This window comes from Blennius ocellaris, assembly GCF_963422515.1.
Source record: "Blennius ocellaris genome assembly, chromosome: 1".
NCBI classification, from domain to species: Eukaryota; Metazoa; Chordata; class Actinopteri; order Blenniiformes; family Blenniidae; genus Blennius; species Blennius ocellaris.
Genome location: NC_137650.1, coordinates 26,299,752 through 26,324,651, shown reverse-complemented (window position 1 = coordinate 26,324,651; position 24,900 = coordinate 26,299,752). Strand labels below are relative to the sequence as shown.

The 24,900-nt window shown below is 39.3% G+C and overlaps 2 protein-coding genes across 2 annotated transcripts; one reads left to right on the top strand and one right to left on the bottom strand.

Moving 5' to 3' along the window:
• Positions 1 to 347: 347 nt before the first annotated feature.
• On the top strand, positions 348 to 2,187 carry LOC308139360 (trace amine-associated receptor 13c; the record flags this gene model as incomplete). Its single annotated transcript, XM_080508776.1, has 2 exons — positions 348 to 624; positions 1,289 to 2,187. The coding sequence occupies 2 exons, from the start codon at positions 348 to 350 to the stop codon at positions 2,185 to 2,187; spliced, it is 1,176 nt and encodes a 391-aa protein (XP_080364902.1).
• A 14,635-nt stretch (positions 2,188 to 16,822) lies between these two features.
• dhodh (dihydroorotate dehydrogenase) lies at positions 16,823 to 24,328 on the bottom strand. Its single transcript, XM_080513251.1, has 9 exons — positions 24,249 to 24,328; positions 22,947 to 23,159; positions 22,639 to 22,838; positions 21,363 to 21,445; positions 20,782 to 20,969; positions 19,421 to 19,534; positions 18,377 to 18,530; positions 18,132 to 18,291; positions 16,823 to 17,352 (listed from the first exon to the last, which is right to left on the bottom strand). Exons 1-9 carry the CDS (start codon positions 24,264 to 24,266, stop codon positions 17,277 to 17,279), a joined length of 1,206 nt encoding a protein of 401 aa, XP_080369377.1. The 5' UTR covers positions 24,267 to 24,328; the 3' UTR covers positions 16,823 to 17,276.
• Between the last annotated feature and the right edge of the window lie 572 nt (positions 24,329 to 24,900).

Sequence of the window (24,900 nt, the reverse complement as noted above, 5' to 3'; positions counted from 1 at the left end):
TTTAACAATCTTTGTGCTCATGTACGATTATAAAATCACAGTTTTATTATAAAATGAATCCATGATAATAGGATAACACCCAATCAGAACCTAAAATGACAGGAGGTGTTGGCTCTGCACTGTGTGATGAGAGGAAAACCAAAAGAAATCTGACACATCGATTATTAGAAAATGCTAAAAGGATTTATTTATTTTTTATATACATGATTAGATAATTAGGATCAGATAGTGATTGAACTTTCTTTTTTGTTTGTTTCATCAGGGCAGCTTCCGAGACGTGGAAATGGTTTCTTGAGCAGCCCTGCCATCCACACATCACAGGAAATATAACCAGTGTAGCCTGGGCCATGACTGCTCTGCTTCCCAACGTCAGCCTGCCCGGGACCGTCGCAGCTCTGCTGGTGACCACCGATTGTTCCCTGAACCTGACTGCAGCGGCTCAGGCGGGCCTCGGGTTGGGTCACGCCCCGCTCTGTACGCTGTGCTGCTGTGGGTTCCTCAACCGCACCTTGGCTGTGGTGTTCATGGTCAGCCTGGCTTTCGCCATCGTGGTGGGAAATGTGATCACACTTACTGTATTTGTGCAAACGAGGCAGTCTCGAACGCCACAGGGATACTTAAAAGGTAATTGTTGTGACTTGTTTTACCTCTCCCTGTTCCCTGGTAATCATTTGATCTGTTCTGATGATTTAAGTGAAATTTGATGTTTGTGTACTAATCCATAATTTTGAAACAAATACATATAATACACAGTAAAACAAAACATCATACCTCTTTTAAGGTACATCAAATGTGCATGATTAAAAGGAGAAAGTGAATGAGCATTAAATAGTAAACATTTGTACTGTATTTAATTCCACTGGGTCCAATTTGACAGGTACCAGAAATGATTAGGAATTTCAAAGATAAATGAGTGAGTGAATGATGCTGTGAAAACACAAGAACATCAGTGTGATAAATAGTAATACTATATTTGACCATATGGATTTTTATCATAAAATAGCTACAAATAAGTAACAAATTGTAAATGAACTTCACTTACAGTATATAGTGCTTTGTAGCTAATGAATAATATAGTTAAGCCATAATTTAGATGTTGCTATAATTATTGTTGTTGCTCTTAACTGGTATTGCATCACCTTAGCTGTTGTAGTCCTCTCAAAGAATGTATTTTTGCTAACTTTGTAAAGAAAAGAAAGTTCAAAAATGAATTTGTGCTTAATATTCTTGAAAACAAAACTGGATTTCCCTCTGCTTCACTCTACTTGTGCCTTTCTTTCTCTGACAGTTTCTTTGGCCATTGCGGACATGATGGTCGGTGTCCTCGTGGTTCCTTTCTCTGTCTACACTGAAATCTCACTGATGGTCACCAGCGCTCCTCCTACATGGTACCAGGGCAGCTCCACTGCCCCGGCCGTCTCCTCCTCCCTCGGTGGGCTGGTGAGCCCTTGGCAGCCGTGCATGCTCATCGGTCCGGTGTTTGCTGGGTGCACGTTTGTTTCCATCAGCACCATCTTCCTGATGACCTTGGAACGAAGTGTGGCCATCCTGCGTCCGCTGCACAAGGACGCTCTGGTGACACGAAGGCGAACTCTCTTCCTCATCCTGCTCTCCTGGACTGCCAGCTTCCTGTTGGCCCTGGCACCACTCATCTTCAGCGGCAACTTCACCTTGGAATACAATGAGTGCAGTCGTATGTGCAACTACACTCCACTCCTGTTTGGAAGCCAGCTTCCTCCTGATGCCCACATTCTTCTCTTATTCCCGGCATTCGACTTCATACTGCTCGGCGGAACCTTAGCAGTAAATATTGTGTCTTTCACAAGCATCCGGCGTTATTCCCGAAAACGTAAACTGCTGTCAGAGGGCAGCCTGAGTGATGGAGGGGGGGCAGCAGGAGGGGGAGGATGCACTCACAGGCCCTCTTTTTCAGATATCAAAGCTGCCAAGACTATTGGCATATTAACATTCGCCTTTACCGCCTCCTTCTCTCCCATCGCGGTGTTTGTGCTGGGAAACGTGGTGGGATACACCTGGTGTAATTTTTCCTTTTTTGCCTTTTGGATTCTGACAGGGAACAGTTGCTGTAATGTTATCATCTACAGTGTCCGGGACCACCGCTTCAGAAAGGGCGTGACACTGCTCTTTCAGCGAGAACATTCGGCCCCGCACGGGGAGAAAACCTGAAGGATACAATAAGCCACGGGAGCGACAAATATGTGCTTTGTGGTGACAGTCCTAACTTTGACTTTGAATAGTTTATCTGTTTGAGTGACTTGCTTCGTCACTTTCTTCATGGGGAAATTTGCTCCCCTGCTCATGTTTGCACAGTAAATAATATGAAGACAATTTACAAAAAAAAACAAAAACAAAAAAAAAAACTGGAAAGACAAACATGGCACATTTGCTTCTGTCAGAATTAAAAGTAATATTTTCCGATTGTCTATTTGTACAAGAAGCAACTGAAAATAACAGCAGCCATAGGTGGTTTGATGGAGTTCATAATTCAGCAGTGAACAACTGATTATACTTCAAAATAATCTGACAATGTGACATCTGAGAAATTTTTCAGGTGTTGGTAGGTCATTTTGATTTACATATTTGCATGTTTGTATCTCTACAAAGGGAACTTTTACTTCTGACTTTGATTGGGTGATAATAGATCCTTGATGATTCCGCTGCATTTGAAGCTGCTTGAGGGTGCTGACTTGCTATGTCAGATATTTTTCCCAGTTTTGTTCTGTTTGTGTTTTGTTTTTTTTGGCATCATCAATAGCTTATTTGGCTACACATTAAAACTTAATATTTCAAGCATTTTCACTCACTAGATTTCCATTTTGTTAAGGTTACAGGATACATATTTAACATTGATATGCTCTGTGCAGCACTGATGAACCAGCAAATTGTGTCAGGTAGGATATGATATGATGAAATTATATCGCTGTGGCAATCTTGGAGAGGAGCAACTGAAACACTATCATTATCAATAAAATCAATATTTATGACAATTACGAGCGCTGGTTGTTGTGACCAGTCGAGTCAGTGTGACAGGAAAAGCGAATGTTGACTTGTTTTCATTCAAGTAGTTTTAACCATACCACATTATTCCTCTAAAAGTAAAATAATAATGACCAAAATCCAACTAATGTTATAGAGTTGATCTCATTTTTTGTCATTTCTTTGGGGTTTTTTTACAGAATAGAAGAGATACGATAACAGCATAAGCTTTTTTGTTGGTAACTCACTTGTGCTTTTTCCTGTCAGTTCAGCAAGTTATCATTTTGAGAGTTTCATTACCGTTATGAAGAAGTGTATACAGTCGTGAAAGTGGTGCCAATATCTCCACTGAATTGGTGCCAAACCTTTCAACTTTCTAAAAAAAATTTTGTTTTGTTTTGTCAAGTGTAATTCTCATGTGAGATGAAGAAAAACTGGTTGAAACAGAAAAAAACACAAAAGAGCTGCAATTCCTCATTACAGAGCATACAGTTCAAAACGTTGGCTTCCTTCAGATTTGTCATGTCAAAACAAATCCATATCTATGCATTGCACAGCGAACAGCTTTCAGGTTTGAACCAAGCACACAAACTGTAGATTCTGAGGAAAAAGACCACAATCTGAATAAACTGGAGGTCCTTGTAGCGACTTTACTGCCACACAACTTGTCTCTTCTCTCTTCTTCACCTTTCTCTCTCCTCACCCTTTAACTCTCATTCCTCCATGAGCTGGGTTGATAAGAACTGCTGTCAAGCCTTAGTTTTATTTTATTACTATTAATCATATTTTCATATTTTACTTTATTATGGGCCTTCTCCTTGTGCTCAGAAATCACACGACTGCCTCGTTTTTGGAATACTTTTGGATTAAAATGTTTTGCTTGAGGAAACAGTTAATATCACAGATTCGATTCTCTTCTGATGTTGTACTTACTTCTGAGCGTCTCATGTCCACATATTGCAAAATATATCTGCCTCAAGTTTCAGAAAAGCACTTTATCAGTCATCACAGAAGTCATCTACAATGTGCCATGCGTCACAAAATATTTTACATGTATTTTTTTGCCTTTTACATTATTGTTTATTTTAATAGCAACTGAAAGTAGAATGATGTGTATATTTATTATATACTGTAAGCTCTGACTAAATGAATGGGATTCCAACCACAGAGATGCACTATGAAAAATATTATGATCACATCAGACCATCATACTGTGTCGGACTATTTGTTCTGGGTATAATGTTTTTGTAACATGATTTGTGTCAGCTTGTTAGTCTTGTATATTGTTTGGGCTCATGCATAATACAAACTGACATTTTATTATTCCCTATAAACCACGTTGGGAGCAAGGGGAGCTTTCAGAAGCAGTGAGTGGCAGTCCTGAAATGATAAGCGAATGAAGATGAAGAAATAAACACAACAAAAGTGTTATGTTACACAGATTTGTTTTGGAATTCAGTAAAATGTTACATTTGACAAGACAATTTAAAAACAAAAGACATTTATCCTGTTTGCCATGAAGTGCCAAATATAAGAATTCCTTGACATTTTTTTAAATATACGTCTATTTACAGAAAATATAACAAAGTCCACAGATTCAACTTTATTTATATAGCACCAAATACAACACAAAAAATGATTAAAATACAGATGAACGTCATGGGGAGGAGGTTGTGGAAAATTGTCACGCTACAAAAAGAGCAGCCTCTCTGCTAAACGCTGAGCAAAGTTGTCACTACTTTCAAACACGTTAAACATTGACAGTAACAACCAAATGTTTACAGACATAAATCACATTGTACATTCATATATTGACAGAAACCTTGTTGAATAACCAATATTTCATATTCATGAGGCAATCTCATGCTAAACAAATAACACTTGTTATACTGCATCTGTCCCTCAGTGCGACCATTAGATCAGCCTTTAGTGTTTTTTGACAGAAAATAGGCAAAAATCAAGAATTCCATATCAATCTCACATTAAGGACTCTTTAAGGAGGCTCTGCCAATGTTTTCAACTTTTAACGGAGAATCTTTAAGCCGTAGTGAGAAGCTAATCTAAGTTCATTAGTTATCACAGTACATATAAATTGTCTCATTTATGTTGCAATGATGGTGTTAAAAAGAAAAAAATTGTGTTTATTTGAAGCCAACTAATTGGCTACGCTTGCATATTCATGCAAACACGTCATGTTTATCAAACAAAAATGGTGCTGTGATGTTGTCAAAGTTGACTAACCAACAAACATCAGGGAATGACATGGTCAATGCTGGGAGGAGGTAAAATAATGTGTTAGCATGTCAAGTGTAAATGTCACAGAATAAATGGATGAACACAGTGTCATACGTGGGTGAACTTCCAGGTATTTTGCATTGTTTTCTGAGTTTCAAAATCAATCACGATCATGGCAAACACCAAGAGTGTCATAGTTATTGTTGGTTCGATGTAAAGCCCCTTTCACACAGAAACTCTGCAAAGAAACCGAGCAAAGAAAACCTGCTGTGTGACAGAAGACCAACAGTGTAAATCGGTCCGTGCGTGCGTGCGTGCGTGCGTGCGTGCGTGCGTGCGTGCGTGCGTGCGTGCGTGCGTGCGTGGCAACACAGACTGGCTGTGTGAAAGGGGCTCAAGAAAACAAGTGATAATTATTGTGCTGACATTGAATCACTGTACAGAGTTGTATCAGTAGTGCATAATTCATCGGTGGTGATTGCATCAGATCTGGTAATAATAAATGTGTATGGGAACATTTCACTTGTGGCTTTGATGGGGGGGGGGTTCAGTGTGGCGGTAATGCACTCAGCTCACTGCTGTAATATTCACTGCCTCAGCAGTTACACAAGCTGCTGGAAAACTACTTTAGCTGTTTGACCATGTTCACTCCAGTGCTTCATTGGCCCGATTCCACTGAGATCAAAGGTGTCATTTTATGTAATGTGGAGGACAGGAAGCGACAGTGATACATGAACAGCTAGTATCAGGGCATTTTTTAAACTGTGCAGGTAAAAAAAAAAACAACAACAAATGAATTCCAATAGAACAATGAAGTAAAGATCTTGAAACTGTAAGTTGCAATATAAATGATGAAAACTGCTCCTGCAGCTTGAGAAGTCTTTAGATCGTGACATGGTTAACAGGAAATAGCTCACGGTAACAGTGACATGAAGAACAAAAAAAAAAAGAACCACATCAATCCTGCCTTAAAATGAATTAGACATGAGATTGTCAAGAAAGTAGGAAATATGGATAGAGAGCGAGAGCAAGAAAGAGATTAGATTATGAATGCTGATATGGCATTAAAATGATTATTCACCATATATTTCACTCAGAAATTAGATGGCCCCTATAAACTAGTTCATACACATTCATAAATCAAAGATCTGATGACGTGTAGTGACGCTTCATGCCAACTGATATACAGTAAAACATCAAAATCAGTAAGTGGGAATTGTTTGCTGTATACATTTTTTGAACAACAATTCAATGCACCATAACACATATCCAAGGTTTCTTTACAGTTAAAACGGTGCTTCTGCTACATCTGAATACTCTCCAAAATTCCCAAATTAATGTGAAAACATACATCCTTACTAATTGTCCTTAGGAAAACACACTACCAAAGTTCATGGATCTCAATGAAAACAACTCAAGTATACAACGTTCAAAAAGCTCCTCCCCTTATAAAAGTTGAAGCAACAACTTCATTTCTTTGTAAATCTGATCAGAGGACTTTTGTTGTGTGTGAATAAGCCGGGAAGGTAAATACAGGTTAAATTCCTTAGGATCAAGCAATACACAGAAAGAAAACACTGATTTGCAAGTAAAAAAAAAAAAAAAAAAGCATGAGTGACAGTGATTTGTTAGTCATAATCATTTAAATGTTTTGTTCTAGAGAAGCATTGCATGAGTTTCAGAGCTCACACTTTGTGTTGAGCTTTTACTGAGGGCAGCTGCTCTGAAGAGCAGAAAAAACAAGCTAAAAACTGTTAAAAAACAACAACATATAGACCTGACTGGGAAGTAAACCCACATCTAGAAAACATAAATGCATTTTCCTCTGTCACTTTTCTGATTTTTGGGGCAGTGGCAGGGTAGCCTTGTTTTGTCTGTTAGAGTCAGTATGTCTTTAGTTACACGGCGACACAACCACACACGGACGCACACACACAACAAAGCCGGGAGCAAGAGACTTTGTAGATGGTAGGTCAGAGCACTTTGGGCCGCAGCAAGGTTATATGTATTGTTTGTCCTGTTTCTTTTTCATCCTCTCTCGTTTCATTGTTCTAATGAATTTTTAATTGTCTCTCTAAGCTCTTAAGGCAAGAGATGTGTGTCAGAACCAATAAAGCGCACAGACCACCTGTGGCTGCTGTCTGTTTTTGGCTCCGCAGAGGAAAGGGCAAAGGCAGAGATGGCTGAGAGGGGTGACAGGGAGGGGTGAGTTAGGGACCGGCGCTGTATTTTCAACGCAGCAGCAAGCCACAGCCAATCCAGGTTTCAAGATACATGTAGAAGGTGGAGGAGCAGTTTTATAAAAAGATACAGATGTTTCTCTTTTTTTAAAACACACTGAACTGCATAATTCATATTTACATTGGAATGGCAAAAATAAATAATAAACAGCAGCTCATTATTAAGGTCAGTGGTTGTCATATGTTTGACACCAATAACCACATTGCTTACATAAATTGTGCGAAATTAGTTATACAGCAAAGAAGTCTGAATTTAATTTAAGTCTGGTATTCAGAATGTGTATTCAGAAAGTGGAAAATGTGAAAATTCCTACATCGACTCTCATCCTAACTCACCAACAATCCTCTCCAATATGGATTGCTCCTGTATTATTTTATATGGCCACGAGAGGTTGTTGTAAATGGAAATAGGTGCAGATGGGCCACGTGATCCCATATTAATGTGACTGAAAAAACAAATAAGGTTAGTTTATCAGGCTAATACGATTTGAAGATAACAATTAATAAACAAATAATACGCAACACTAAATAAATAGTGCTATCTTATGGAAGATAAATGTTTTGATTTCATGGTTATGATGAATTTTTTGAAAACATGGACCAAAATCTAGAATGATGAAATTTATGGATTTATGTCAAGTTAATTCTGAAAATGTTCTGCTTTAAAATTGTTGTTTATAACCTTGATAACCAGATGTGGCAGTAATATAATGTTGCTTTATCAAGTCATTATTTAAAAGAAAAAGTTTAACACCCTCTGTGTCCCTCGCCTGATCTCTACAAAGTGATTAGACATACGAGTCAAAAGCTCTCCATATTTATTGCTTTGAATTCTGTAGTAAAGTTCAATCATTCTCTAAATCTTGAGAAATAAGTCCAGCAACATGTTTTGAATGTCTGCTGCCCCCTTAAAGTAATTTACATTCAATCCTCTGCAAAATTGAATGCTGAGCTGTTTGCTGGAATTCCCATTTTAGCCTGCATTAATATTACATGTGTTTTTAATAATACTGCTGCAGTGCTGTGCAAGGAATATAAGGAGAGCTGTAAAAAGGTGAGGCTGATGTGATAATTTTTTTTAAGCGTCTGATCTCCACTGAGAGTCCAGAAACAATGACTCCAATCGCCATGCATCCATACTGCTCGGTCCCAACACCTTGTCAATATATCAGCTATAGATTCTTTACCCATCATCACAGCGTGGCCCCAGTGAATCCACCTGCCTGGCAAGTTGAGCCTGAGCCGAGTTCAGGGGCAGCCAGTGTGGTGTTGGGTATACCTGAAGTCTCTGCTGAGGATGTCAGCTATAAATATACACATCTGCACAGTTCATCCAAAGTCTGCTCAATAAACTCACTATTGCACTTAACTTGAGTGTTCCTGTCACTGCGGACTGTCCTCATGCAGAGAGGTTGCTCTGTAATATTTATCATGCCGGTTTCACTGTTTGAGTAAAGGTGGCATATATTACAACAGCTATTGCTCTGGAACTGATCAGAGAGAGGCAGCCCTTTAAATATTTTTTTAGGTTTGAAACATTTATTATAACTCTGTTGCACCCATTCAAACAAATGCTAAATTCATTGCTAATACACTGCAATGGAAGATAGCACAAGTTTCTCTGTATATAAATGCATACATATGTATGTGAGCACACGCTTCTTTATGAATACGTTTGTTTACAGTTCATGAATTTTAATGTATACATGCAGGGATTAATATAAAAAGCAGAGACAGACAGGGCTGAATGATGTTTATCGCTGATGTATTTCCGTTCGCTTGCTTCACGCTGTCTTGAGCTGATGAGAGCTGAAGTCCCATATGGCTCTACAGCATGGCTGACAGTGAGTGGGCGTTTGCTTATTTTATGGGAACTGGGAGTTTAAAAAAAAAAAAAAAAAAAAGCAATGATATTTAACTTTTGGCTTGATTTGCTACAAGCAATATTCTGTATTTCAGAGCTGTGGGGGTGTTTGTGTGTAAGTCTACACAATACTGATGAAACAACTAGTAGGTATGGATTTTAAGGAGTTTTCGGTCATAAATCAGTCATAAATATTTAATACGTTTCCAAAGTCTACATTAAAAAAAAAAAAAAAGTAAATTCCCAACTTTGTTCCACTTTCAACTGTTTTTTCCTTCACATCTTATCATGTTTCTTAAAATTCGATATGGGTTGTGTATACTTGCGGGTGACAATACTTAAGCTACCATTGTAGTATTTAAAAGCACTGCGTTAGCTTTTAAATGGTTATGTTAATAATTGTAAATAATGCACATTTCCTTACGTGCATGTAATATACAAACAAATGAATAATAGCATGCTGTAGATACACATACTGAAGGGCAACGTGGTGAAGTAAAATAATAGATAAAATATTAATAATTTATTACTGCACATTGATGTAAGTGTTGTAAGTATTTATATACCTGCACTGCCTGTAACTTCATCATAATTTCACAAATGACTTAAAATATTGCTTATAAATGCAAATCCAATTTCAGTTTCTCCAGTCTATAAAAGTCTATCATAACAAAAACAATGACTCTTTTTTACATTTTATGGGGGGACCGCACCTTTACAAACACCATTTATCTTGCTATTCTCAGTCTCCTGCCTCTTTTAAGTGTTGTATGTTCACACGGCCACCCATCAGCTGTAATCAATTCGGGCAGGGTCGTGTCTGCCTTATGACTCTGCCTGCCTCCATCACACCTGTGACTTCCTGTAGCCAGAGGCTTCAACAGCTTTCATAACATCCATCTGCAAGAGGAAGCTGGTCTGTGAACTTCACATTCACTCTGCCAGTGCACACAAGAAATGCTCCAGCTCAAGTTCTAGTCTGAAAATGAATTCAGGTATTTTAACTTTGCACCTTTTATTGTTTTTGATTCATGTTTTGGTATTAATATTACACTTTCTGCATCAAAACTGGACTAAACTCCTTCTGTAATTTCACTTTGAACTCATACAATAACACTTGTGGCAATTTCTGCTCTACGCAAATATAACATTTGTAGACTGACCATGTGAAGCTGGAAAGCTGTGTCCACTGCTGGAACCTGGTCATATTTATGCAGCACAGCTCTCCTTTGCATGAAGTGCGATGGTGTGTGAAAGACGAGGAGGGTGTGGCGATGCTGAAGTTACAGAAAATTCACCAGTGTGAGTTTGTCAGCGTGGTGAAAACAATTCTCCCACAGGATCAGAAAATCAAATGAAGGCATAAACATATTTTTTAACAACATATTTTTCATACCACCATGATAAATGATCCAGACACATCTAACAAAGTCATCAATCACAACAAGACAAAGCCTCTTGAATTATGCAACACGAAATAACATTTTCTCCGTCCTTCATTCATATCAGCTACAAATGTACATATATGTTACTGCAACTTATTAAATCCATTCTGAGAAACCGGCAGTAATGCAAGCACCCTAGTAAGATTACGTCAGTGTTGAGATCCAGGAAGAACATTCACGCTTATCTGGTTGACTTGAGCCGACAGGCTCACAGCTGCCACTGCTTCCTCCTTCTTATGGTAAACAAACACCTCAGACAGCACCTGCAGCCTTCGACTTACATAATCATGTCGGGCCGGACAGCAGCTTTACTGTCCATTCATGGTAAGTTTGTCCTGTTTTTCTGAATTAGACACTTTCATTCAAGTCAAGTCATTTCAAGAATACTTCTGTTCATATGACATTTTAAGTGCTATTAACTGGTGCATATGCACAAACATCTGGCCCAGAGGAGCTGGTAATTCTTGACATAAAGTGTCACAATGTTCACAAAAACAATTAATTATCATCTATGCCAATGCAAAAACTGGTAAATCCAGGCCTTGATCCTGGATCTGTGAACCTGACACCAACAATAAAAACTGAAAACATGATCAAAACTGCATTGCACTGTCAAGATACTATAAAACACAAGCACTGCTCTGAATACAGTGAAGACACATAGATGCATATGGACACAATATATTCATTTCTGAAATGTTCCTCACAAAGAAGCGCCTTGGGCAGAAAATGAGATTTACACTTGAAGCGGGTACATCACTATGCAGATTTTGGGGTTTTCTTCCTCACAGATGTGTTTAGCTCAATCTGTGAAATGCTCTTCTACAGTGACTTCAGTAGTTTCCTGAACAATGAGAGTCTGAGCCCTGCAGGCCTCTATGGGGGCTTTCACGATTTCCTCTGAAGTTATTCCAGTGCTAATGATTCCTCTGCCTCGGCTGTCACTGTCCTTTTCAGGAGCTGTATTGATTCTCAGCCTTTGGAAGTCTGCTGCAGGTTTTCTCTTGGGAACTTTCCTATAGTGGTCTTAATCTATTGTTTTATCGATTTCTCCAAGCCTCCTCCAATAGTGCCAGTGAAAATTCAGTGGTATTTAATGCTCGAGTTAATTCAGTAAACCACTTCCTCTTTTCTTATGAGGAATGCCTTTTCACTCATTTCAGGCTTGTATTGTTGTTTTAAACAGCTTCTTTCTCCTTAAATGTCCAGCGGGAAATGTTTTAGTGGTAATTATGTCACTCACCGGCAATTTATATTTAGTAATGCTTTGTGAAAGAAGAATTTTTTTTCTACCAGTAAGCTGCAGGCTACAGGATTAAAACCTTTGAAGACCTTGTGTTTGCTTGCGTTTACTCACAGTTCAAGATGAACGGTGTAGATTTAAGTGCAATAGAGTCCACATTGCTGTTTTCAGGACTATTTTTAACCACTGATGTTTCCTGATTCAAGGATTCAAGGATTCAAGGATTCTTTATTGTCATATCAAAGAATGATACGAAATTTGGACTCAGGTCCCGGTGAGCCAGTAATAAAATATATAGTAATAAAATATATAGAGCGTAAAATATATACAAATATACAAGAGCAGAATGTAAGTGTGAAGTGTTTGTAGTGCAGGAAGATGAGGGAGTCTATGGAACATGGCTCGAGTTCACAAGTCTCACAGCTTCGGGGAAGAAGCTGTTCCTGAGCCTGGTGGTTTTGCTCCTAATGCTCCTCAGCCGCTTTCCTGAGGGGAGGGGCTGAAACAGTCCATGTGCTGGGTGGGTGGAGTCCTTCATGATGCGGAGAGCCCTCCCCCTGCATCGTGCTGTGTAGAGGTCTGAGGTGGTGGGGGGGCCGCTCCCGACAGTCCTCTGAGCGGCCTTTACCACCCTCTGCAGAGCCTTCCTCTCAGCGGCGGTGCATCCGCCATGCCACACAGTGATGCAGCTGCAGAGGACGCTCTCCACCGCACAGTGGTAGAAGCTCCTCAGGACGGAGCCTCCCAGACCTGCTTTCCGCAACTTCCTGAGGAAGTAGAGGCGTTGGTGGGCCTTCTTGACCAGACGGGAAGTGTTGGCGCTCCAGGTGAGGTCCTTGGACAAGTGTACCCCCAGGTACTTGTAGCTGGAAACCACTTCCACAGCTGCTCCTCCGATGTGCAGGGGAGCGGGGGGGCACCTGACCCTCCTGAAGTCCACCACCATCTCCTTGGTCTTTTCCCCATTGATGCAGAGGTTGTTTCCACTGCACCACTGCATCAGGTGTTCCACCTCCTCTCTGTATTTGGACTCATCGTTGTTTGTGATGCGTCCTACTACTGCTGTGTCGTCCGCAAACTTCACTATATGACAGCTGGGGTGTATTGCCGTGCAGTCATATGTCAGCAGAGTGAACAGGAGGGGGCTCAGCACACAGCCCTGAGGTGAGATTATGGATTAACAACAATAACAAGCAGCAGCAGTAATCAAACAGCGGAGATAAACTACAAATATGCAGAAAGATCTCTCAAACAGGAAGCTCATGCTTAGTTAGGGCTTCAAAAACATCAAACCCAATGTGGATACAAACTCATGTCACTTGCAGTCAGACAGCTTTCATGTTGCTCTTAGAAAGTCTGGTTTAGAGACTATTTCTCCAGCGACAAGGAATTAAGTATATTGGTGACTGTTTCAAAGTTTCAGCTAATGCTGAAGATAACTAGCACATGGAGCAGAAAAAGTTTTTTTGCAGTGCATTACAGCAGTACATAACTTTTAGCATGTTATTCATAATACTAGTAATTCCAGTCATTTATGTTATTTATCTTCACTTTCGGTGGCATGGTTAGTCCTCTGGCATCACAGCCAAGTTGTAGAATCAAATCCTGGCCGAGCCTTTTGTACAGCTCAGCATTTGTAACTTAATTCTTATTGTACACTTTGTAAAAAATCCGTCATACAATTTTTTTTATATATTTAAAAGCATTAAAGGTCATCACTGTAGTTGAAATCTATGTTGTACTACAAACTCTGCCCCCCTCTGAGGAGCCTTCCCTGTTTACTAGAAGAGGCTTTGCATTGTGTCCTTGAAGCTGACAGATGACCCAGAAACCTTTTTTTCAATTTCTAACATTCACAGTTGATTAGTTTCGTAACCAATGACTCATCTCTCACTCCTCGCTCTCCAACAGAAGTCCTTTAATATATCCAGTAGTCTGTGTCTGTATTATACGATGTGTCAATGGCTCAGCCATTGCACGACCCAGAAAGAGAACAAACCACATGACTGTAAATGTCATCTACTGTATATACAATCCCAATTCTGAAGGTTGAGGTGACATAAAATAAGTCTCAGAAATATTCAGAATAGTATATAATATACAGTGTATATATAACATAGTGTGTAAAATGGGACATGGATAATATTACAGATGTTGGCTCAGAGTCATTTTGTTTTACTTTAGTTGGACTTTTTGCAGAAACTAATCACTGGACTACATAAGGGAGGATTCTTTAAGAACGTGAACTTCTTAGTCAGACATGTTCCTTTAAACTGTGTATGAAGTTACAGACGGCACCTTCAAACATGTAGTTCACAGGAAGAAATGACCAGAGGTCAGAAAAGTGTCATATTTTGTTTTAGAATGTTTAACAGCTCGGGAATGGTACAGTCCAGGCTGAGGTCCATCACCAATATTTCTCACCCTCTGAATGATGTTCTGGTCAACTTCAGAATCACTTTCATCAACAAGTTCAAATACAGAGCGCCACAGGACGCCCTTCCTTACTGTGGCCATCACACTGTAATACTCTTACTTTTTTTTTTTTTTTACCTGTTAAGCCCCAACATGTATAGAACACATTTACTTAATATTTATGTAAATATTTATTTATTGCTATTTACAGTTAATTACTACTCTGGTTTCAGTAGATTGTAAACAACTTCAACCACCTTTGATTTCAGGAAAACCTCTCAGAAATCGGTCTCTTTCTAAACTCCCCTGTTAGAGACTCAAGTTATGCTCCTGACCTGCTGCCGCAGTGTTTAACTTGGATCTGTTTGGATCCATCACATTGAAATTGAACTAACAACTTCATGAACTATTTAACATCTCTTTTCAACAGTTTCATAGTGGAAAAAAAATAGGAGAGGAAACCATGCAAAGTGGTTATCAGTTTGAAGGTTTTTCTTGTCTGGGATCCAGACTGTAACACCACATATGGGATATGATCCAGTGTGGACTTGGCCTCCAGGAGAGGGAGAAGGAAATGCTCGACGGCTCACAGCTGATCCTCACAGAGCCGCCGCATAGAGCCTTCGATGGCTGCGTCTAACGGCTGCAGACTATTCTGGGACTGGCAGGCGGTGTAAGAACGGGTTAAGAAGGCATCTCAATGTCAATGAGTGAGGAGAACCCAAAAATAATGACAAAAACAGCAGCAGACTGCAGCAGGCGAGGTCGTGCTGCACCGTTGTGTTGTCGTAGCGCTGCTAAAAGTAGACTGAAGCCACAGTTGGCGTTTTAAAAGACAGAAACTATTCAAATCAACGTGACGCCTGTTGCTGCCACTGATGACCAGGGAAGACCAGTCAGAATAAGCTTCTCAAAAAGAGTTGAAACATTATTGCTTTAAAAAAAAAAAAAAAAAAAAAATGTCTTAGCAAATGCTGCTGTCATACAAAGATGAAATCAACGTGTGATTTGAAAACAAGTGAGTGGAATAAATAATACAACAAATATAAACACATTGGATGTGTAATCACTGAGAACCAGCCTTTTTAGATAACATAGATAATCATACATTTAAAGGGGATTTTGTTCAGTAAATAATCACTCGTTTTATGTTGTAGTGGTTGGCACAGTAGCATCACATCAAGAAATGTCCAGTTCAGTTCCAGTTGAGGGCCTTTCTATGTGGAGTTTGCATTTCTTCCCTATGCATGTGGGCTCTTGTCTTCTTACCCGGTCAAAAATAAATTAATTTGAGGTTCATTGGGGCCGTAATCGTGAACATGATGATTGCTCTGTGATGGACTGGTGACCTGTCCAGGTTGTCTTGTTTTCACTGTTAGTCCCCTGAAATCAGCTCCAGTCAACACAAACTGAATAGGAGGAAGTGAAATAATCCCTACAAAACATTCCTGAGGACATAACATTTTTATTCTCAGTTAAGCATTCCAATATATTACACTTGTCAAATTGTATACAAAGTAATTTTGGTGTAAAGTTGGGCTCTTCATCAGAGTGATGAGTCTTTGCAGTCAGTACAATGTAACCTTGAGTTTTCATAAATTAACTGACTGTAACCCCTGAATGTGATTAAGATAAGTGACAATATCAAATCAAAATCAGGAGGCTGGCTTCTTATAGGTGTTTTCACTAATGGACAAATCGCTCTTGAAAAAGGAAAAGTGTTATCAGCTAAATAACAGTAGTTTTAATACTTCAGACAAATAAATTCTGTTAAGTGAAAATATCTTAAGTATCAATGAGTGATGCACAAAGTATTCTCAATAGTTACAACCAGTGGAAGCACATCAGTCAGGTTAAAGCTGATCAAGTTTGTTTTTTAGTTTTAAGGCTTGTGTCTGCAAACAATTCAGTTGCACACCTAAACAATATATGCATGCGAGATCCCTTTAATACTAGGAGAAGAATTTGCATGTTCCTTCCTTTGGTCAATGAATGACATGATGTGGATTAAGTATGGAGTATTTTGAATCATAAAATTCATCCATGACATTTCCGATCTTTAAAGCACATGCATGCCAACGCTGCCCTGAGCTCTCAGGGAGTGAGAAGTCAAGTTTTGACTTTAGGAATCTTTTGGAAGTCTGTGTGCTTGGATATGCTCACAAACAACTTTTAGAGTTATGTACAAACTAAATAAGCTGGATACTCAACCGTTAACAAGCGTGACTGGACTTCTGTGCTGTTCCATCTTTAACATGTTGTTAATATTAAAATATCTGCCACTCGAGAAAAGATTCCTCTTTTAGAGACAGCAAATCATTTTAATGCACGTTCAAACCCTACTAAATGCATCCCAGAGTACAACAACATAAAGCTTTTACCATTTATTTACCATACAGCATCAAGCATTATTTTTCCCACAAACACAAAATGAAAAATGTTTGTAAAACTGACTTTAGGTGGCAGGTGCATTAAAAAGTTCAAGAACATCATTGTCAGTTTGCTTCAGAAAGACTAACTGCTGTTACACTGTAACAAATAAATTAACGTCTGAAATCGAGTTACAGACCTGAGCTTGTTGACACTGGTGACCTAAAATAAAAGTACTGCCTACATAAAAGTAAGGCAGAGATTTACTGAGTGTGTATATACCTGCATGTTCAGACTCTAATGCATCTGCAACCCTGGAAATAAAGACAAATGGATGGACTCGTACTTTCATCACAGTTCGGGAAAAGCTGACTAACATGTTGCCACGTAAGAGGAGACGGCATCTCCAGGTGCCGCATCGTCCTCCGAGGGTCCGCGTTATCGATTTCCATGTCTGACAGGGAGCTCTATTTCTGAGAGAGCCCACCTGCTCCCCTGTGATCAGCCCCGACTGCCTCACACACGCTGCTGAAGCCTTCATCCCTGTTCAAACGGACAGAGGAGACTATTTGAAATATTTGTGCAGAGAATCAAAGCGAGGTGAAGTATCGGGAGAACACAAGTGGAAACTATTGCGGAAAGTCTTGAGAGAATTGCGTTAAATATAAATGACTGTATTTGCTCGACTTAAAAGACGTAAGCTCGGTTTACTAGGCTCATATTTGTAAAAAGCTTTTACAGACCGAATATTCTTTTTTTTATTAAGACATGAATTTTATTTTCCAAAATAAAAATTATATAAATAGATATAATATAAATAGATTTAGAACTGGTATTCATTTTCTTTCTTTTTTATCTAAAGATGGAAATGGGACAACAAATCCAGTTGTATCCAGTCTGCTTAGAATATTATTTTTATTGTTGTCACTCTCTTGCACCAGCTCTATCTGCTCCTCCCATAGAACCTCAGTGTTTCTGCCATTTAACAGCTCTTGAGATTTAGCATTTCAAAGCGTTTGAACAGCATGTTAACAATGGCGTTCAGCACCTGTAGTTGGAACTTCATCCTAGCGTCACTGCTGGAACCTGACATTTAAGTGTCCGGCATGTTTATCTGCTCCAGAAATGTAATACTTGCACTCAATTGAATTAAAATGCAAAGATAATTTTACTAAGATTTTACTAAGATTAAACTAAGATAAATGAAATGTCAGATAGCATTTTCAAAGGCATCTGTAGCAAAGAATCTAAAAGTAATCAAATATGTAAACCGCAGGAAAATACCATTTTCCATGTTAATTTTAATACACTCTCATACTCACTTTAGAAGTTGCTCCAACTCTCGCTTTATTTTGGTGACTATTGGTGGACCTTGGTAGGCGAAGGCAGTATAGAGTTGAACCAAAGATGCACCGGCTCGGATCTTATCCATGGCATCCTGTCCATTTGCCACGCCTCCTATTCCAATAATCGGTACTTTACCTACAATATAATCAAGAAACAACAGATGTATGTTAAAACGGTGTGTACCGAAAGCATAATGAGACGTTGGATTTGAATTATGTACCGTTGGTGAGGTTGTACATTTCCCTGACGGTGCTGGTGGAGAGATCTTTGAGGGGCTGCCCACTTAACCCACCAGCCTCAGAACTATGTGGGTCCTGGAGTGTTTCCGGTCTGGACACGGTGGTGTTTGACACCATTAAGCCGTCCACTCCCAGCTGCACACAAGCGAATATACAAAAAGGCAAAGAGAAAGCATTTAGCGGCCTCGGAAAAAAACACGACTGACGCATGCGGATCGGTGAATCTGACTTTCATAGAGCTCTAATGTGACAAAGAAAAGGGATTGCTGCAAGTATATTTGCTTTCGTCCTCCTCCTCAACGCCTCTTCCATTACGTTGCCTCAGTGAGCACAGATACAGCAGCGGTGATAAGATTACCAGAGACGACGATGATCCTCTTTGCTGTGGTTATGCGAAAAAAATGCTTTGTGATGCGTTGAGATGATGGTTTCAATTATGAAGTAATTCAATAAAAACAATCAGCCGAGACAGATTCCACTTAAGACATCTATTTCGATTATGATTGGAGTGAAATGTTAAAATCGAGCGAATTTTCCTCTCTGTGTTTATAAGTTTTTCATTTTAACAACAGCTTTCCTTGAATATCTGATAATTGCAGGGGCATTTATCCAACTTTGAAGAATAATCCATGTACAAATCAGTCTAACAATGTTAATTAAACGTTTCTATTTTGCACCTTTACTCGTTCATCACAGCAAATTATTAAAAAAATTCCTAGGACTTCAGTAAAAAGTATTTTTTTTATAGTTTTTATAGTTTTTTATAGTTTGATAATTTTCACCTAAATACCTTGATGCAGAGTAGACATCTTAGGAGTTCATTTTAGTGAAGCTTAAGTTGTATTGACTGTCACATTCAAGCTTTCAAACTAATGGATGCTGCGATGTTTACTTTGCATAAAGACATGACACAAAAGTGAAGCATGTGAAACAGAAATGAAAAGAAATTAAATAAAGAAGATTGCAAGAATTGTGACTTTTGGTACAAATACACATATTTGGTTAAAATGGAAATCATTTCTGACCTCTGTGACGACATCAGCAATGTCCTGTTTGTCCTGGGTAGTGAGGTCGGGAGCGATCTTTACGAGGACCGGAGGTTTGTGTTCCTCCTGCAGGGAATCGCGCTCCTTCAGCACCTGATCAGATTGTAGAGATGTGAGCAGAGAGCTTCAAACTACCGGAGTGATTGACGACATAATAATGTACTCTGCCCGAGGATATAAAATCTTGGAATAGACAAAAAGAAAAGACCGCTGCCTCTGATTTGATAAGTGGTTCCACAGGAGAACAAACAAAAAGATTAAAAAAAAGAAAACATTAAGAAAATAAAGGGAATCATTCCGGTTGAAAAAAACCCAACCTGGGATAACCCTGTGTGTGTGTATCAATGCTGATTTGTACATGACAAAGACATAACAATAACACTTTATAACAGACCTTCGAAAGTGTTGCACTGGTTTTCCTTCACTGTAATATTTTACAATGTTGTCTTTGGAGCCAAAGCCAGTCATACGTTGGGCCTAAATGTTTTTAGCAGCCATGTCAATGCCTCTTACCTTTCACTTTTACTAGCATTTTTTTTTTAGGATTCTATCCCTTACCTGTCACACTTTGATGCCTACTTCTATCTGATTTTATCTTTCATTTTATTAGTCCTGTTTTTATTTCCTTACCCTCACTTGTAGCACTTTGAGATTGTTTCCCAAATGTAAAGTGCTTTACAATTAAAGAGTTTTATTATTCTTATCATCATTATTATAAGAGACACTTTGAAGGGGTTCCAGGGCAAAGAAATAAATCCAGCTGTAGATTTGCTCATCCAATCCTTTTTACCAAATTTGATGGAGAACTTGGAGACGTCATCAAAAACATTGCTTTTTCGCAGTATCGTGACCCAGATGTCAGAGGATGTGCTGTGCTGAAAGGATGTAGTGCTTCTCTCACATATGTTTTCACTGCTCCGTAACATTTATTAACCCCGTCCTTGACTCGTATTTCCTTTTGCTGCAAGGGAAAAGAGCATTTGCTCTTCACTGGGGGGCTGTGCTACAGCTGCAGAAGCTAAAGCGAGAACAACATGCATCAAAAAGTATCAAGGCGACGCCGTGACTCACAGCAAATATCAACTCCAGGAACGAACAGTGAACTATGTGATTAATTTTTGCAGGTATAGTTTGTATTGATATTGGTCAAAGATACCGACAGTGTAATACCAGTCAAAGTAGAAGATGAAAATGTGTAATAATGTTATAATCCATCTTGCACACAAAGGCTGGCATTTGATAGCTCAGCTGTTACAACCACGAGCTGCGATCCACATCATTTACCTGCGTCACGTTTATGCCAGTGTCGGGAAGTTCACATGGGAATAAGCCTTTCCTACCGAGTGTAAAAGCTGGCGCAGCTCAGCCTTCCCCTGCAGGTCCCGGAGACCCGGCGTATTGGGACTGCTGACGTTGACCACCAGGTAGTCGGCCAGCGGGCCCAGCACTCTGACCCCTTCTAGGTAATCTGCCCCTGCGTCCCGGGACAGCTTGTTCTTCCCCAGGTTGATGCCCAGGGGAAGGCCAGCTATAAACACACACACACACACACACACACACACACACGCTTCAGACAAATAAACACAGACTAATCATCAGACACATGACTCAACTGGGGAAGAGGAGGCTGATGTGCCAAATGAGCATGGACAAAAAAAAAAAAACCTGAGGCAAGGATAGGTCAAGGTCATGAAAATGGAATAATGTAGAGCAGAAATTAAGAGTATTTAACCTCATACACTGTTTACTGCGAGGTTTCCACATCACAAGCAGACTGACAGACAATGTGACTGTCAATGTGTCGGAACAAAACCAAAAACTAATGGTGCATTCAGGTTTTGTCCAGCTGAATCAGTATGACAACAGATTTCTGGCAGAGGACGTTCATACTCAAACAGAATAATGCAAAGGTTTTTCTAACCTTTACTTTTCTCCTGCTGCATTTCTTCCCTTGCTTTCAGTCTCATCTGAGCTTCTGCCAAACCGCAGCTGTTGAATCCATACCTACACAAACACAAATATCCAGCATGAACAATCGATCTCATGTGCTTCTGGAGTACAGTACTGAACAAGAGGTGTAAGAACACAACCTAACACTTTCTGTGATATTTGTACGGCGTCAATTCAGTGCCAAAATCACAAGCACATAAAAACTGTAATCGCGCACGGTTAGACAACTTTCCGCATGCTGCTCATCTCGTTCTGTCATCTCGTTGTGACTTCTGTGATCTCTCTGCGTGCGGCGATGTTGAGTTTTGGCACTTTGGGGGCAGACATTGCATAGATGGTCTTGTAATCCTCCCTGCTCTCCGATTGGTCACTTTAAACGTCATATAAATATTAAAAAAAAAAACTGATTTATGTTTATTTGAACAACCCAGATTAAGGTAGATTAGGTGTTGACCAATCGTCAGTTTAGCTGGCACAGTTAAAAAAAACAGACAACCAAGCTCCATTTATTGGTCCGAGTATAAAAATCAAATGAAATCGATTACTGATTACTGAAATGAGAGCGATTACTATGCAAGACTAAAAGGACGATTCATATTCCATAAGAACAGAAACAAGTTCGGCACTATGGTCTTGCTGAACAAAGTGACATTATTTTGTTTGGCCAGCTACTTCTGGCCGAAGAAATTTGTTTGGGTTGTGCCAACCGGCCTTGCAATGGACCTTGGATGGATTATCTGAAGCTTCCTTTGACCTGACACATTGAATGGAGGACAGACTGTTTAAACACTTCTGATCATTTTAATTTACAAAATCAATTCTTTGTCAGTCTGATTAAAATCTTCCCAATTGATTGATCAGACTGTGTTGTTTACATGAACACCGAATAAAATAACATTTAAAAATGCTTCAGAGCCGCACTGTCTCCTGCACTGACCAGCTGTGATTTGCCAACACCATTTTTCTCAAAAAATTATAAATGAAGAGTCACGTGGTTAATGTTACTCATCAGAGAGCCACACAACGCTCAACAGCGTGAAACAACTCCTTGTGCCATTTACATGGACTCTGATGGGATCATGAACAGCACCTCCTCCTATCTGATTATTTCAACTGGATAGGGATCTACCCAGTGTCAAGTGCTTATGGCATTAAGGGACAAAAAACCAACCAACAAGTTTTTTACACCTTTGTGTGTATTTGTTTCAGCTTGAGCATTGGCAAAAATCCACCCATTCCAAACTTACCTGTTGATTATTGCTTGATCGGCTGTGAGCCGAAACACTCGTGGTTTTGGGTTCCCCTCCTGAGGTTTGGGCGTGATCGTCCCCACCTCAACGAAACCAAAGCCCAGCTTGTACAAGCCGTCAACAGCTTCCCCGTGTTTGTCGAAGCCCGCTGCTATACCGACGGGGTTTTTGAACTTTAGTCCAAGGACGTTTACTTCCTGTAGAAACAAAACAAAGAAAACGGGCCACCGTCTTTGATCATTCAAATGTTTACAAATATCAACCAGTTCAGTGGGTAAAAAAAAAGATACAAATGGCCCAATTACCAGTTCAGCAGGGTCCTGGTAGCGGTTCAGAGGAACCAGACCCAGACCGATCATCTTCACTGCCAACACATGTGCCGTCTCGGCGCCCACAATCCTCTGCAGCAGGGGCATCAGCTGGTTGGCATAGAAACGCTCATCTCCAACCACTGTGAGGTAGGAAGCAAACAGAAGGCTTCCCGAGCTGATGATCTTCACAGCTTCCTTTAATTGTTTCTGTATAAAAAGAGCGTGAAAAAGGTCACAACAGGCATACCCCTGTGTGAATAAACTGCAAATGGTTCAATCAAAGTATTTAGAATATCAAAATTGACCCAATTCCCTCAAGAACTTGAATATGCGCACAGCCGCTTGTTGAATTAATTTGTTAATAACTAGAAATAATGCATGTAAGCTTCCAGAAAAATCACACATGAAATGACCCCAATCACCCTTGAAGAAAAGTAATTAATAATAATACAATGAACAACTCATATTGTTGTGCTTGTCTGGCTTTGGTAAGTCAGAATATCTACTCATTAAGTCTTTGGAAGACTAAATGAAACCTGCGAAGAAACTTGTTCAAATATTCATGTATTTAGATCGCAAGAGGAAATAGGAGTACGCAGAGCCAAACAAAATCGGTTACTGTGGCTGTGATCACTTTAATCTTCTAAAGTGTGTGTAGGTGAGGCCTCTTTTTCGTTCCTGTTATATCAATATCAACTGATTAACCCCAGAACCCTGCAATCTTCACTGAGATAAAACTGGAAGATTTGCAAATATTATTGTTTATTATTAAAATAATCAATTCTGCCATGCCAAAAAAAAAAAGTTGTTTGATTTCAGATTAAATGATTAACACTGCTTTAACAAGCTGAAAGGACAGTTCAGTGAGTTATCCAACTACTTGTTTGGATTGGAAGGGACAAACATCATTACCATAGATGTAACAACTTGCTCGGGAAAATGGGTTTTTAGATTAAATAGTAAATTATACAGTGAACGAATGCTTCAACTTAAAGGTCACTGATCTTAAATTGCCACTTCTTACTGATCATATGAATAGCAGTTCCATTAATCAACATCAATAGAACTTTAAAAACAAAGAGCACAAGAGATTATGATGTTTATCTAACAATAACAAAAACAAACTAAACTGAGGAAGACTTTGACTGAGGTGAAGACGAGACACAGAGAAGCGGTAGTTTCGTTGGATTAACATTATTGACAAACAAAAACACGGGAGAAACAATGCTGCGGCGACGTTTCATAAAACTGTTGAACGCCGTGTAACAAAACATGCCACACTGTTCCTCTTATTACCTTTAATCGTCCCGCCATGGACGCAGTTTTGTCATTGACGTTCAAATCGTTTCCTCACATGTTACACAAACAAGTTCCCGGCTTCCTCTGTGTCTTCTCGCGATACTTCAGTGGCGGCGTTCAACAGTGACGCAATGGTGACGTTTGTCGAAGCGGAAGAGCACAAAAAAACTCACAATAAACTCTAAAAATCCCAGCAAATAAAAGAATTGTAAGCAAAAGAGCATAAAAGTACAACAGTTATACTACAGCTGTAAATAAATTATGTCTGCACCAAACACTGTGGTCTTTTAAATCTTTAAAATCAACTCACAGTTGGAGCCATCCTGCAGTTTTCAGGTAATGTATTCCAAATATATGCTGCATGAAATTTAAAAGCAGCTTCTATATGTTTGGTTTCGACTCTGGGAATATAAAGAAAGGCTTGATCCAGATGGTCTAAGAGGTTCTTAAAATAACACAAGATCTGAGATGTATTTAGAACCGAAACCATTCAGAGATTTGTAGACAAGTAGAAAGATTTTTAAATTCTGTGCATGACAGACTAACCACTACAAGCTGCACATTCACATGTTTACATTTATATTTATCTTCTATGATCCATGGATATATTATATTTACTATTTATTAATGATGAGCACAGTATGTATGA

What these genes read in the sequence shown, in the direction of transcription:
- dhodh (XM_080513251.1), bottom strand. An exon ending in GATCAAGCAATAATCAACAG is followed by an intron (nt 21,446 to 22,638) that starts GTAAGTTTGGAA and finishes GTGTTTGTGTAG; the next exon opens with GTATGGATTCAACAGCTGCG. An exon ending in AATGTACAACCTCACCAACG is followed by an intron (nt 18,292 to 18,376) that starts GTACATAATTCA and finishes ATTATATTGTAG; the next exon opens with GTAAAGTACCGATTATTGGA.